The 15,784-nt window shown below is 51.9% G+C and overlaps 2 protein-coding genes across 5 annotated transcripts in view; one reads left to right on the top strand and one right to left on the bottom strand.

Annotated features, from left to right (window-relative positions):
* TSC22D3 (TSC22 domain family member 3) overlaps positions 1-14,916 on the top strand; it is a 57,885-nt gene extending 42,969 nt beyond the window's left edge. For 2 of the 4 annotated variants that reach the window (XM_049704365.1, XM_033408789.2), the window contains exons 3-4: positions 12,199-12,250; positions 13,403-14,916. In XM_049704365.1, coding sequence (XP_049560322.1) covers positions 12,199-12,250; positions 13,403-13,633 — 283 coding nt within the window. In that variant the 3' untranslated portion in view covers positions 13,634-14,916. Of the gene's footprint in view, positions 1-11,103; positions 11,480-11,656; positions 11,833-12,198; positions 12,251-13,402 lie in introns of those variants that run through there. The other 2 variants (XM_004281511.3, XM_033408790.2) reach the window with 2 other exon arrangements.
* Positions 633-3,239, bottom strand: LOC117197307 (COP9 signalosome complex subunit 9-like). Its single transcript, XM_049704935.1, has 2 exons — positions 3,177-3,239; positions 633-812 (listed from the first exon to the last, which is right to left on the bottom strand). Exons 1-2 carry the CDS (start codon positions 3,237-3,239, stop codon positions 633-635), a joined length of 243 nt encoding a protein of 80 aa, XP_049560892.1.
* Positions 14,917-15,784: the final 868 nt, after the last annotated feature.

Below are 15,784 nucleotides of genomic sequence, written 5' to 3'. Positions count from 1 at the left end.
TTTGCCTGTAGTTCTTCCCTGTGGAGGCCATTAGCCAAGTTCTAATACTTATCTAAACCTTCTCTTTACTTATTAAGCACATGTTTATGGCATTGAGACTGTGTGCCAGGCACTAGTCTAGACTCTGGGGGTGCCGTGATGAATAAGATAAGCCCCTGCCCTCGAAGAGCTTGTATTCTAGTCTAGAAAGCCAGTCACTGCTCACTTGAGACCATTTGCACTGTCCACTTCCAGTGGTCATGATCTTATCTCGCTGTGCCTTCAGTCCTGCTTGAAAGACTAGGGGTCCTGCTGATTACTGACTGTGCCATTGGAGAAGCTCTCAAGGCCAAAACTTTATGCAAGTTACAAGTCCTCTGTGAGGGAAGGATTGCTAAGACCTTCAAGACGCAAATTTTTTTTTTTAAATAACATCACTTTTTTTAATTGAAGTTAAGGACAAAAGTTGGCCACATTCAGAGATTAACAGGCCTCATCCAGATGGTTAAAACCATCTTCTCTTTCTTGGTTAACCATCTCCTAATTTTAAGTGATTTCCACAAGTTCTCTGGAACCATCTGAAATTGTCCTTTGAGGAGATCCGCCACACCACCGCGTGGCAAAACTTGAGCAAACACACCGCCGGACACACCTCACTGGATATCATCATCATCAAAGAGATTTTCAGAATCATTAAAAAAGTCTGCATGAACTGCCTTTTCATTGGCTGCCAAGTCCATCAGGAGCCCTGTGCTGCCTCCTGCCTCGTCCAGATCCATGTAGGGCCCGGCACCCTCGGGAAACATCTCGTCCACCGCCTGCTTCACCTCCGCCTGTCAAGACACTAAATTTTGAATGTTGATTCCATCTGAACATCAGTCCCTCAAACTATGCCCCTCCCCATAGGCAGTATCCATAACTTGTGAAATCATGGAAACAACAAACTGGAACTGGACAGGAAGTTAGAAATGCTGGACTTTGAAACAGCATTGATAGGACTGCTCGTTTGGTGAGCCATTTTGCCAACAGCATTTGAGGACCAGGGCCCTTACTCATCACGGCACATATCGCATTCACATGGCCCTTTTTACTACCTGAAGAACTCAGCTATGCCGCCTATAGGATATCCACCATGTCTGGAAACATAGGCACATATATACATGTTGTCAAGGACATCATCAGTCTGCAAAAACTATACAATGTTATCTCCATTTCCAGACTTTGGGGAGTCCATAAACATATACACCTTGTGTGTTGTTTATGTGGGGCAGGGGGGCATCATTCCCATTTCATGAACGAGGAGCTAGCAGCATAGGGGTTTTAGAAGCCTTCTAAGCAGTTCTGGGGGCCTGGTGGTAAGGTAGAAAAGGAACTCTGGCCTTCTGATGTATTTTCTTCCCACTTGACCTAGTTCATTTAGAATGGGTGCCAGAGCTGCGTTTCTCAGGGGGCACCTACCCTGGCATACGCACTAGGAGAGTCCCTCTCAATTCGTCTTGTCATTACTCTCTGTCTGAGGACTCAGCTCCATGGGCCAAGCCCATTATTGCAGTAGCCTATTGTTAGAGAGAAATCACCTGGTGACAAGACAGATGCCTCTGGGTTGTCTCCCAACTGTGTTCAGGCCCCACTGCCCCCAGATGTCCAAGGAGTGTCTGTGAAACTCCCTTTTCTCAACTGCTGAGCTAGTAACCGTCTATACTTGGCCTTTCCTCAGTTTCCATGTTTACTTTAGCTCTTCTGCAACTCTGTCAACAAACGCCACAGTATTATTAGTTTTAGCAAATAACAGGATGTCAGAACTGTTGACCAGGATTTGTTACTTTGCTGTTAGAGCTCTATCCTAGGACACAGGGGCCAGTGTTCCTCTTATTTTTTAAGGTGTATGAGCTTTGGCAGGAAGCCTTTCCCAGGCAGGCCCACCGAGCTCTGCTCAGTCTATAGGCCTTTAAGGCTGCTCACTGCCAAGGCTCCACCCACCAAGACCTGGGCCCTTCTGTCTTTGCTCAGTGGTACAAAGACATCTGTAAGTAGATTTTTCAAATAATCAACGCAAATACTTTGAATTTTCCGTTTTTGTGCCTTAACCCTTACAGTCTTGCAGTGGCCTTTGAAGGAAGTCTGTACTTGCTAAGGCAGCTTCGGGGCTTAACATTCATGTGGAGAAGAGCGAGGGGGTGGTATTTTAGGCTGGCACTAAGAATTTCCAGGCTTTTGACCCAAAGTATCTTTCTCTTCCAATCCCACCCCCAACACTGCGTGTCTCAAGGGGCAAGAAAAGAGGTTAAAAGGGTTACTCTATTGCTGACAGGCAACCGGGAAGTCCAGGCCTTGGGGGAAACATAGCCTTTGTTTATTTAAGCCCCAAACCTAGCAGGCAGTGTAAATTAAACATAAAAATAAAATAAAATACTGAAACACAGGCCGGATGCGTACCACAGAGAGCAGTGAGTTCCCTTGGGAGAGGGGAGTCAGTAAGCCGCAGGGGTGCCCTCCTTGCCCCGGAGGCACTTGCAAGCCATGGGATGGGATGCGGATGGTAGGGGCAGGGGAGCGCAAGGCTTGGCTCAGGGACGGGATGGGCACGTTTGCAGAGATCCTGGCAAGTCTTTGTAGTCAGCCCCAGCAAGCTCCTGAGGGGGGAATGAGTCACAGCCCTCCAGCCAACCTCGGAATGGATCCACGTTTGACCAGGCAGGGACAGCCACAGGGCTGGAGGAGAGCTGGCTTTTGTTGAAGGGGGATAGGGCAGCTTAACTGACCAGACTGTGCTGTTGGAGAAAAATCAGCCCCTCTCTGTTCTCTCCCTCTCTCCAGGTTCTTCTCCCTTCCCGCCCTGTGATACCTGCCCCCCACGCCTCCAACCTCCCAGGCCAAGAGTTCCCACAGACAGCTGTGAAGTGTCTTAGAAGCAATCTGTTCCTCATTAACAGAGAAGCCAAATTTGCCAAAGGTTGATTTATAAATCAGAGCAAGTTTGCGTTATCTTTCTAATAGCAGCTCTCATTCACGTTCTGATCAAGTTTTCAGGAGTGAGAGGGAAAGAGGTAGCCAGACATGACAGGGAAGGAGATGACTGAACAGATGTTAGGCTCAGAATATGCTGAGCCCCATCATCGTGTGTCACACAGAGTGGGTCGTGGTGGTCGTGGCTAGACTCTGGGGAGTCTTCGGGTAGATCCTGTCTTGGCTCTCACCTGTAGGCCAATGGTTCCCAAAAGCAGTTCCATGGACTGGGGCCAGAAGAGCTGCATCCTCATCTCCTGAAAGTACCCTTCTCAAGCCACAGATGTATTCTACTAGATTTTCTAGGGCTGGAGCCCAGGATATCCATACTCTCCTCACCTGGACCCATTTCTTTCCCTCCACAGCCCACCAGCAAGTTGTACCTGCTGTGTGTTTAATCATCTTCTGATGCTGATCCACCACTGACTACTGTGTTGAAAGTATTACAGAACTTTAGTTTATCCCTATTTAAGTATTTATAGCTGATAGTGGCAGAATGTGGTACTCTCCCAGGGCTTTTGCACTGGAAGAAAAAACTTTCCTAATTCCTCAAAGTGTAAAGAATTCCATTATAACTCAAAGGTATGACTCCGAGGGTGACGTTTGTAGGCACTGCAGTAGTCCGGTCAGGCAAACAGCTTGGACTGAGAGGAATTTTTCTCAGTGCCGTTCAAATCACACTTCTCAGGTCGTCAGTCACATGTGACATCAATGCCAGGACTGGCTCTCTTTAGAGCTGTCCTCGTGAGGAGCCTATGGGAATCATTTCCTAGGCATTCACATGATTGATTGTACACAAATGGTGCTTGTTTTTATTTCTCTTTCATTTGAATGTGTGATTGACATCTTTGAAAACTGTGGACCTGGCGGCACCAGCACTTCCTGTGCCCGGTGTACAGTGTGAAGCTTCAAGCTGGTTCCCCCTATGCCCACCTAACTTCCACTCCAAGCTTCCCCCAAGAGCCTGTCACCTATGACCCCTGCACAGCACGCAGCCAGCTCTGGATGTCAGAGAGAGCAGAGGCCACGGCTTGTAACACTCTGACTGGGTCTACAGCGTCCTGCCTTGCCACTTTGCATGTCCTATTGCTTTACTACCCCTTTGGGGGTCACGAAGCTGGCATCAGGTGAGAGAGACAGAGATGGAATGATGCCCTCTGCGTGCCTAGCTCTGTGAATTAGACTTTGTCAAAGGCTGAACGGGTGTTTGCATAAACGTGTGTGTGTGTGTGTGTGTGTGTGTGTGTGTGTGTGCGCGCGCGCGCGCCGCCCTTTCTTCCTGATAAGGTGTGTGTATTCCTTGTCAGCAATTCTCAAACCGGGCAGGAGGCCTTCCTTAACCCCTCCCCGCATGCCTTTGAGCTGCCTGGCTCTGTTCCCATGGCTGGGGCTGGGTGGGGTGCCCCCAGGGAGAAGCTTGCCTTGTTTCTGTCCTTTCTTTCTCTTCTCCTGACTAGTGTGTCCCCTGCCCCTTCCTGCCACCGCCCCCCACCTCAGCTGGGCTGCCTTCTTTCCATCCGGGAAACCCAAGGGAGGGGGGAGGCGGCTGGAGAGCCAGAGGCCCTTTGCAATTACAGAGCCTTTCCTCACAAGTCACAGAGTCGCACAACAGAGGATCAAGGAGCTACCTCAAGTGAGCCCACGGTGAATAGCTCCGCTGTGAGTTAAACAAGGGCCTCGGGCGTACAATGTGAGAGCCTTGGGAGACTCATAATGCTCACCCATCGTGGCCCAGGAGCCCCCGCGCCTGAAGAGGCCGGCGTTATTACCGTCGTTTTGTTCCCCAGGGAACCTGGACCACTTCAGAGGTCACCCATTCTATAGCGGGGCCCACAGGGGAGTCAGGTGCTGCACCTCAGAGCCCCTGGCCTCTTCACAGGCCCCTTGTCTGCTGGCTCAGCGTCCCCAGCAAGATTCTCCTGGTTCTCATCTTCCAAGCATTGCCAATAGTCCCAAGTCCTTCACATACCACTCAGAGTAACCCCGGCAACTGCCAGAAAAAAAAAAAAGGCTTGGAATTTCGGCTCTTGGGACTGCTCCATAAAGCAAAAGGACTGGGGAGAGGCCCTGCCAGTGTCTCCCTGGCCCGGAGAAGCTGGTGGAGGGCTGGTGCAGACAAACAAACACGGAGAGTAGCCATGTTCTTGCTGCTTCCTTTCCCAGCCCCTGAGAAGGCTGTCGAGGGCCAGGATTCCCAGAAGGTGGGCCGTGATGAGGGAGTTTATTTGCCCACGTGAAGATGCTCGCTGGTCTGGGAGGGCACTATAGAACAAGGATAAGACCACGAGGAGGTTGACAGAGGTGACCCCCTCCCCGTGCTAAACATAGACCCCCTTCTCAGAAGGAAGGGGCTGGCAACTCAGAGACCCTTAAGGACCTGTGCTTTGTTCCCCTGGTTTACAAAGGAAGGGAATCAGAGTGAGGGACCCTGACACTGTTGGCCACCATGTCAGAGGAGCCTTGGGTCCCACAGAAATTCCAAGTTTTGTGGCTGCTATGTTAATCCCCATCTAGATGGGCACGGACCAAACGACAGGGTGGGGAGAAAAAAGGCGGGCCCGATTCTGAGGACTGAAGTGATGCCAGGGGTGATGGCGGTGGTGTGGCCTTCCCAAACCCCAGGCTACCCTCCTGAGCACCCCCAAGCCCTAGGCTTTTTCCTGAAGTAAACATTTCACTGAGATCTAACCAGTAGGTAGACTTCAGAGTTCACCAGAGGCCCAGGATATTCTGGAAGGAAGCACAGTTGTTAACCTGCACTACCAGTTTGTTTGTTTTTAATTTCCCTGAAATGTGCCTTGTACTTTGAATAGGCAGTCAATCAACTTTGAATTGAGTTGAATTGAATTGTATTGAATGATGATGGCAACTAGTGTTGGGTGGAGGAGGGGATTCCATTTACCGAGGTTAATTTGACATTCTCTTTTTTCAGGAATATCTGTTTCATACTTGTAGATGGGTAATGGGGATGGTGGAAAATGAGAAGAGAGCTTAGAAAAATGATGGACGTAAATTTTCCCAGCTGCAAGGCAAAAAGAGAAGGGAGACAAGCATAAATATTGATACAAGGTTCATGAAATTTAAGATCCACTGAGCTAAATTGCATTCATTCCTGGATAACGTTGCCAGTACTTCCAGTCTTGCTGAGATGCCAGGAGAGACTGCCTACCCCCCATAGTTAGCCACCAAAGTTGGGGTAACAAAGGTGATTTGACAAGAGCCCTTTTTGACTTCTTTGAACGAGGGTGAGTGGAGTGGAGTGCCTTGTCCAAATGGGGTTTGGTTCTGCCTGTCATCCCTCGTGTCACTGGGAGATTGTTTGTGAAGCTCACATTGGATCCTGTCTGGGGAGGGAGCTGAAAGGCACAATTCATTGCTCCTGCCATCATTCAGTGCCAGGGTTTGGCCCAAATCAGTTGCTAGAGCCACTTTTCCAAGACAGTGTCCCTCTCCACCACGATTCCTCGTGGGCTCCCTGCCGCCCACCACTGCCTTCTGCATCTGCGTGCGCATCTTCCTCCCTGTTTTCCTGCCCCCCAAAGTCGACGTTCTGGGCCCTGGCCATGCAGGGCAGTTCACGTGACCCACAGAGGACAAGGCACTTTGTCTGTCTCCGTCTTTCCTTCTTGCTTCCCTCCTTCTGGACTTTGGGGATTTTCCATGAGGCCAAAGTAAAGATTAAGTGGCAGCATCCTTCCTGTCTATAGTCTCCCACACTGGAGTGGAACCAAGGGGAAGAGAGAAGAGTGGAGCCAGCACAAATTAAATGATGGCACTTCAGCCTCCTTATTCCCCCAGCCTCTTCAGAAAAAGGGACAAGTCAGTAACTAGACGTAGACAGAGCTTCAGGCAGAAGGGGGCCGCCGTGGAGGGGTAAATGGGGAGGGTTGTTTTGCAGCCGCCCTGTCAACTGTGCTAACACTCTGGTGCTCAGCATCCTTTTTGATTTCCTTGTCCAGCTCCTAACGCAGCGTTTGCTTGGTGGCTTGTCCCGCACCTCTCGCATCGTGTCTTTTCCCGCTTCTCCTGCCGCAAGACCCTGTGTTTCGCCGCCAACATTGCCGAGCCTTGGGGGCGGAACATTCCCTGTAGAAAATAAGGAAGACTTGCCTATAAAGAGTTTCCTTTGGGCTGCGTGGTACACAATGCTTTGAGTGTGACAAAAAGGGAAGTGAGATGTTCCCCCTTCTCACCACCCCCTACCTACCGCACCCACCCTGAGTCTGCCTCCCACCCCTCGGCAGCGTGCTGAGATCCTGCCCACAGGTTATGAGGCCCAGACTGCCCAGTCTCCGCCTTCCTGCGCCATGGGAACCCGAAATAGGAAGGACTCTTGTCCTAGAGAGTCTGGCTTTTGAAGTGGAACAGAACGGTGACGATGTTGAGACCCTTCTTCCACTTCAAAGGGAACAAGTTGGCTTCCAGGGCCACCTGAAACGGTGGGAGTTGACCCCATCCTCCTCATGCCACCCTCCACCTAGAAAGTCACCCTGAGAGAGGGAGGGTCAGCTGTGTCTGTTTAATCACAGAATCCCATAGCTGTAGGCCTAGAACCGAGAGCCAGCAAAGGACCTGGCTCATCAGCTGGGCGCTGTGACCACAGTGGCTCTGGGTCCAGCCTACCATGTAACTCACAGGATGGAAGAAAGGAAATTTGGAAACACACATGTTGGAGTTGCTATGCTGTTGAATCCTTAGGCCACTGTTTCCTGCCTGAGGCCCACCTCCAGAGACACAAGGACGCTGAGAGCCTCATAGATCAGCACTTTACTCAGAAAAGTTAGATCAGATCACAGATACCCTATACAGCACAAGCTTCCACTCACTGCAACATTTGGCTCAGCTATTCTGGGCAGAGGAATTTTCCGGTGTGCCGAGGGTTACACAGAAAGCCTTTTGGGTTCCTCCAACTTCTCCCTCTCCCCCTCCTATCTGCCCCTGTCTCCCCTACCCCTGCTGTTTGAAAATCTTTCTACAGAGACATTTAGGTTGGTGGTCTCCCTTTAGCAAAGCCTGCGATCCAGGGATCCAGCCATTTTTTGCGAACTGAGAATCATAAGCCCTCAGGGTGAGCTCTTCTCACTATTGGTTGGTAAACTAGAGGTGCAGAGGGGACTGAGAGATTGGCTGAGTGTGGGCTGAACCTGGGACATCCTTTCAAAGTTGTTTTTCTGAAATGAAATCCCTGAAATTAGCTTGTTTTCTTGTTGGTTTAATTCTCCTAAAAGCTGGACACAGCAGGTATAGGGGGGAGAAAGAGTTAATTAAGGGTGCCAGTTACAAACTGGAAATTGACTGGACTGTGATTATTGTCATGAGACTCCATACCTAATTTGGGACGCTGTGGAGTCCATTCTGGGAGCCAGCTAGTTGGCTTCATAGTTTCTATTTCCTAGGCAGAGAGGGCTTTCTTTAAGGACTGCAGTGGCTGCCTTTTGAAATAATGCAGGTGAGCAAAGCCCTGTTATGAAGCTCATTTGGACATTTTGTATATTCTTCTGGTCCCCCATGTTGCTGGAGTCCTAGGAGTACTTTCCCTGCCCCTCACCTTTTCTTCCTCTACACCACTTTCCTGGCACCTCCAACCCGTCCCCCAACTTCCTTGACTCACTCATTCAACAAACCTACTCCCTGCCCCCACTAGTAAGTGTAGTAAGAACAAACTTGGTCTCTACTCAGGAAGACCTGAGCTGGAGTCCCAGCTCTATAATTTATTAGCTGTGCCACCGCCTTGGGCAAGGTAGCCTCTCAGACCCTCGGTTTCTTCATCTGTTAAATGATGGTGACAGCACCTACACCACAGGGTTTGTGACTCAGCCAACACAGTGCCTGGCCCACAGCTGTTGCTCAGTTAATGGTAGCTGTTATTGTCAGCGGGTCTCAAGCCGAGCTTATTTCTAATTGAAGTATAATTAATGTACAATTCAAACACAGCCTTGCTAGCAAACTTCATCTGTTGTTTTTTTTCCCCTCCCCAAACTACCTGGATTTCTGTGCCTCTGTCACCATATAAGGGAGTCCCCATTGAAGGAGCTGGTTTTTCTTCGGTCCCATGCCCTGTTTTCCTGGTGGTGTTTTTTCCCTGCCGACCCGGCTTATTTATCTCTCTTTCTTTCTTTTCATCATCTCCCTTGGAATCTTGGGGTAGGTAGCAATAGTGAGTTGAGGAAAGATTTACAAGCCAATGAAAGGTCAACTCAGACTCTTCCTGGACCAAGAAAGCTCTATGTGACACAGAGGGCAGATTAATATATCAGGGAATTCCAGTATCAGCTAAGCTCCGGATTTAAGAAGGTTTTTTTTTATTTTTGCTCAAATAATGTTCTTGATGACCTATAAATGTGGTATGCACTTTGTTCTGTCTACCACACGCAGCTTAGCATGAACACCTTGTTCAGGGAGTTTGTGACCTGAAGATAACATGATATCCTGAGATTGGGATTGTCTCCCAGCTAAACTGGGGTGAAGGAAATCACCATCCTGGGCTAGTGCATGCAGTAGGTTTGCTTGGGTAGATCTCTTTGTCGGTCCTTTGCAAATAGAATGGCCCTTGTGCACGTATTACCACCGGTGGGATCCAATGGGAGCTCCACGTCATAGTGAAAAATGTTGGCTGTTCGGTGGCATGACTGCACGGGCAGCCTGAAGAAAACTAAGGCCTTCAGACTGGGCTTAACTGGGGCCTTGGCCAGGGTGTCTGTGCCAGGTACCTGGTTAGGTGAAATATCCTGAAGCAAATAATAATTACCTTCTTTGCTGATAAGAGGCCCCAGTACTTTTCCAATAGCTTGATTGCACTAGGGTATTTCTTTGGACCATAGCCTGAATCACCAACTGATTCATGGGTACTGGCCCTAACTTCATCCAAACTATTGTATGTGTGGTGAAACCCAACGTTCTTCTTACGGCCCTGAGTTGGTGTAAATAATACTCCCAGTTGCATCACCTGTCCCTTGTTTGGTCTAGGTTGCTCCAACTGGCTGCAATTCTGCTTCAGACCACCAGGTGGCCTCACTTAGGAAAGAGCAGGATAAAAGGACCTCAAACCTCTGATGGCTTTTTTTTTTTTTAAGCTTGACGCTTAAAAGAATGAAAATATATTTTGATGGTAACATGTGTAACTCTTAGTAGGCAACAGTCACCTCATTTTCCCTGTGATTTGGAATCTGTTTGTCTGTGAAGTACCCTGTAACCCCGTGTGTGGCTGGACCAATCACAGGGCGGGTGTTCTCCTGGGATGGTTTATATTTAGCCTTGGTTTGTAGTTTTGCTGTCATTTGCTGTTCATAGGACAGTAACAAAATCTTGTTTTTAAAAATAGGAACATGAGATCCTGGATGATGTTGAATAGGGTGTTGAGACCAAAGAGAAAAGGGCTGGCATCTTGCGGTCACTGCAGTGCCCACTCCCCTACTGTCTCCTCCCCACCTCCTCTGTCACCCACCTGGCCCCCAGCTGCCCCCTTGTACATGTTCCCCCACTCATCTGAGTTCCTGGACACTCATGCTCTCCTCCATACATGCACACTGGCATGTACAGATTAGCTAGTCCGTGCATGTCACAGATCTGTGCATGTGTCAGTACACGGACAGGTACATCCGTAGGAGGAGGTGAGTGGATAGATGCTGCGGATGGGGGCAAGCCAGTGGACAAGCTGGCTGGGTGAGGGGACATGCAACTGACAAAGTCTGTGTGCAGGAGAGAGGCTGAGAAGGCAGGCACCAGGAAGGAGTGAGGGTCCTGATGGTGAGGGCGGGTGTCCAGGGAGGGCGGCCTGTGACAGCACTGCAAAGACACGGGAGGTATGCTGGCGGACATCCGAAGAAGAGCTTTTAAAACCAGCGCCGCCCTCTACTGAAGGCTTCCTACCTCCTGTAATGGCATTTGTACTTCTCATTTCTCTAAGAAATCAGTTCCATTTGGTTTTTACCAATCTCCAGAGCCCTCTTTGGAGATGCCAGTTGGCACAAGAAAGTGCTGAACTGTTTACAGTCCCAGACTAAGGTTCAGGGAGGGGATGTGGTTTAACTGAGCCACAAAGCCCGGTACAGGACTCATTTGCATGCCGCTGACGCCATGTGACGCAGCCGGCTCCTCCTATATAAAGAAGAAGGAGCCGAAATATCTCCGAGTCTGGGTTGGACTGGCGGCCGTGGAGTTTTTGACACACCAGGTGACACCCCTCGAGTCACTTCCCTTCAACTCTGGAACGCCCGACCGGCTTTGGGTTCGCTCGGCAGCCTTCGCCCCCCTCCTAGCCCCAGGGCCCGACGCGCAGAGCCCAGCCCCGTCCAGCGCGCCAGCAGCCAGCGGCTGCCCAGCCCGCAGCCCGCAGCCCGCAGCCCGGCCAGAGCTCCCCGGCAGCCCGAGCCATGAATACCGAAATGTATCAGACCCCCATGGAGGTGGCGGTCTACCAGCTGCACAATTTCAACATCTCCTTCTTCTCTTCCCTGCTTGGAGGGGATGTGGTTTCCGTTAAGCTGGATAACAGGTAACCCCTGGCCACAGCTCCCAAGCCCGGGCGCCGGCGGGGGCTGGGCTGAGAGCGGGATCTCCGAGCGAGCCGTGCGCCGCCGGTCCCCGTTCCCCGCGGTGCAGCATCCTGGGAAGGGGCGGGGGTAGGGGACGCAGGGAAGGGGGGGGGTCACCGCCGCGCTGGGATCCGCCGTCGGAGCGTCCCTGCGGCCGCTGCACCGTAAGAACGAGCTGCTGCAGCCGGGGGCGGAGGCAGAGGGGCAGTGGGCCTGGGCTGGGCAGGGGGGCTAGCCGCGCGCCGTGCGCCGCTGGGGAGCAGGCCGGAAGCTGTCGAGCCGAGGAGGAATTCCTAGCTAGCTTCGGAGCTCGGTAGGTTTGCCTGGGACCTTCTGGGCCGGCGCCGGAATGGGCTGGCGGCCGGGGACTCCCTGGGCCGCGCGCCCCCATTGTTTGCATGTCGCCGAGCAGGCCTCGCTGGCCCGTGCACCCCTGGACCCGCGCGCTGCTCCACGCGGAGCTCTGGGCGGTGGCGGCGCGGAGCCGGTCTGGGTGGGGAGGTGCAGCTTCCTGCAGGGGCCAGAGAGGGACCTAGGGACAAAGTGCCCGGAACTTCGGGCCAGCGAGGCGATAGAGAGGAAGAGCTGGGGCAGATGGAGGACTTTGTGGCCACCGCTACCAGGTACTCAGACTGGAACCAAGTGGGTAACGCAGTCGCTTTCCTTTTTGTCTTGGCAGTGCCTCCGGAGCCAGCGTGGTGGCCTTAGACAACAAGATCGAGCAGGCCATGGTGAGTGGCATCACTGCGTCATTCCCATCCCCAGACCTGGCTACTGCTTATGTAACTCAGGGTGGCAGTGAGCGGGTGGGTGCAAAAGCCAAGCGCCCGAGGAAGCTGACAGCCTGCCTCCTGTCCCCTTGGAGGCCTTAGCTAGAGTCCCATCAGAGTGGCACCTTTTAGGGCATTTCCAGGCCACCCTTGCTGGACCCTCTCCTTTCCTCCTCCTTCTCCCATCCCAGGGCTTTGCAGCAGCCTCTGGCTCCCTCCTGGGCCCGTGGCAGGGCAGGGAGCTCAGACCCTTGGATTTGTCTGCATCCCACAGTTGGCAGGGGCCAGAGCTCATTGGATGCCACCGCACTGCAGTGCCTCTGCAGAGCCTGGGCTGGGGTCAGGAGTTGGGAGGAAACAGGAAGCAAAGCACCCCACCCCTTCTCCCTCCTTCACCAGGTAGAGGTCGTACTCCACCAAGCAGCCAAAATGGCTGCAGGGGATTGGGGCCTCCAGCAGTTTTAGCAAACACTTTATTGTGCCCTGGAGCCTAATGACACAGCTCCCCGCCCCCAGTGCAGTCATCTGAATTCAGAGAGGATGAAGCCATCCGGGTACCTTCCCCCAGGGCCAGTGTCCTTTCCGGCCAGGCTGCAGGACAGCTGCAGCTCAGTATGCTGGGTCCTGTGGACAGGAGAAGTCTCCAGAAGAGCCCATTATATTCTCCTGGTGGAGATGGGTAAAGCAGACCAACAGTACAGGGTGCATTGCAGGTGTTCCCTGGGATCTGGGCCAGCCGCGGGACCTTATGTGGAAATGGGGATATAGCATACCACCGCCAACCAGCAGAAGTCTCACCCAAAAGTCTCCCAGGAGGCCAGCTTTGAAAGTCATCAGAAACTTACAGGGGGGAATTCCTATGTAGTTCAAAGCTGGGCTCCCAACTCAGGCGTGGCCCCGATCACGCAGCTCTCCTGAGCGAAGGTTTAGGTGCTTCGGAGAAAGGGGCAGGAGGACCAGGGCTGCGGGGCCAGCATTCCGAGGGGCTGCTGAGGGAAGGCTGGAGGTTGGCAGCATGAGGGACAGCGCAGGCGCCCCAACGGCCAGGAGAAGGTGCCGCAGAGGGGCCGCCGCGGCTAACGGATAGCTTTGTCGTGATCTCCTCCGGGACAGGATCTGGTGAAGAATCATCTGATGTATGCTGTGAGAGAGGAGGTGGAGATCCTGAAGGAGCAGATCCGGGAGCTGGTGGAGAAAAACTCCCAGCTGGAGCGTGAAAACACTCTCTTGAAGACCTTGGCGAGCCCAGAGCAGCTGGAGAAGTTCCAGTCCCGTCTGAGCCCCGAGGAGCCAGCTCCCGAAACCCCAGAAGCACCCGAGGCCCCCGGTGGTTCTGCGGTGTAAGTGGCTCTGTCCTCAGGGTGGGCAGAGCCACTAAACTTGTTTTACCTAGTTCTTTCCAGTTTGTTTTTGGCTCCCCAAGCGTCATCTCACGTGGAGAACTTTACACCTAGCATAGCTGGTGCCAAGAGATGTCCCAAGGACATGGCCACCTGGGTCCACTCCAGTGACAGACCCCTGACAAAGAGCAGGTCTCTGGAGGCTGAGTTGCATGGGGCCTCGTCACCCCAAGCCAGCGAGCCTCTAATGCCACCGCGCCCTGGGGGCTCCCAGGGCCTGGGCAACTTAGCTGCAACTGGCAGAGGAGAAAGGTAGTTTGAGACAGGCCGCCAGTTTGCTCCAGAAAGTCTAAGGGGTCTGGTTTTTCATTTCCATGGACATCTTCAACAGCTTCACCTGACAACGACTGTCCTATGAAGAAGCCAGTTGTGGTTTAAGCAGAGGCAGCCTCTCTCTCTTCCCCTGCCTCGCCAAGGCAGGGCCACAGTTGGGAGAGATTGAGCCAAGTCAGCCTTCTGTTGGTTAATATGGTGTAATGCATGGCTTTCTGCACAGCCCAGTGTGGGATTACGGCTTTGGGATGACCGCTTACAAAGTTCTGTTTGGTTAGTGTTGGCATAGTTTTTCTATATAGCCATACGTGCGTATATATACCCATAGGGCTAGATCTGTATCTTAGTGTAGCGATGTATACATATACACATACACCTATGTGTTGAAGGGCCTAACCAGCTTTGGGAGTATTGACTGGTCCCTTATCTCTTAAGGCTAATTCTTTGACTGTGTTCATCTACCAGGCTGATCCAGTTTGTCCTTTAGGTTAAGTAAAACTAAAGAGTAAAGGTGGGGGGGGCACCCTCTGAATGCCTTGCTGCTGCAACCTTTGCCCCATCTGTCCCCTGAAGACATGTGAGGTCCTCTTTTGAATGCCAAACCCACCATTCACTGGTGCTGACTACATAGAATGGGGTTGAGAGAAGATCAGCTGGAACTCCACATTGTCATTCGAAAACTTTTTTTTTTTTTGGAAAACTTGCAAATGAACAGAATGAGTAGCTTGCCGGTGTCCTCTTGTGGACAAGGATAGACAAGGGAATGGCTTTGACCCGACGGTGCCTGGGTGATGTGCTCAGGGAGCTTGTCTCTAGGGAGTTCTGCGGCAGTGAGAACACTTTCCACTTTCTGACATCTTATCCTGATGTTATGTCTCCAGGATTTGGACTTTGATGTTTCAAATGTAGCTTGAAATTTCAATAAAGTTTGCTCTTTTTTTTTCTAAAAATAAACCTGGTGTCTTACTGAGTTTAAAATGGAGTGGGCGGTAGGGGCCCCAGGGGCACTGGTTTTCTGACTCGCTGTCCGTTCACCGGCACCCCCTGAGTGGCAGGCCTGTGCTACAGCCATGATCTTGTGTAACTGTCACAACACCCCCATTGTACGGGTGAAGAGGCTGAGGCTCAGCCCGTTTAAGTGACTTGCACAAAGTCACACAGCTATTATGGCGAGTTGGGACCCAATCTTCCATCCATCCCTCTGTCCTGCTCCTGCTTTCATATAACAGCTTCGGAGTGAGTGGCGAGGTGACTACTAACACAACTTCAGCTCGAGGGGGTGATTCGGGAGGAAGGATACCCCAAGAAGGTCCAAAAGAAAAGGACAGGGGGTCCATGTGAGGGAGCATGAAGTGAGGAACTGAATAAATGTGAGTGGGCCCCTTCCCTCTTTTGAAACATCATCCAGATTACTTGGTGCATTCTCTTTAATACCAATCCACAGGAGACCCCTGACATGGGCAAAGGAGCTAAGAGGGCCTCAGTGAGGAAAGGACACAATGTATGCGGTGGCCCAAACCCCATCCCTCTCCCCCAAGGAAAGATGCTCTCAAGCCCTGCTGCCCCACTTGTCACTGCTGAAAGTTCACTCACAAAACCCACCAGCCTCGTGGGCACGGCCAAGTCTAACGATCCCGACTCCACTTCCCTCTTCTGCCTCTCTTTGAAGGTCATCCTCACCCATCACCCTTTCCCTGGCCCCATGTCTCTGGCATCTGGCGTCCTGCCATTTCTGATTCTGGGCATTCATTGTCTCCTCCACCACGCCCTAACCTGGAGCCACTGAGCTGTGTTCTAAGCCCCCTGGTTTCCCAGGGGAGGC

The sequence above is a fragment of the Orcinus orca genome, chromosome X, assembly GCF_937001465.1.
Source record: "Orcinus orca chromosome X, mOrcOrc1.1, whole genome shotgun sequence".
NCBI classification, from domain to species: Eukaryota; Metazoa; Chordata; class Mammalia; order Artiodactyla; family Delphinidae; genus Orcinus; species Orcinus orca.
Note: the sequence above shows the minus strand (reverse complement) of the source record. Positions and strands in the feature narration are given on the sequence as shown.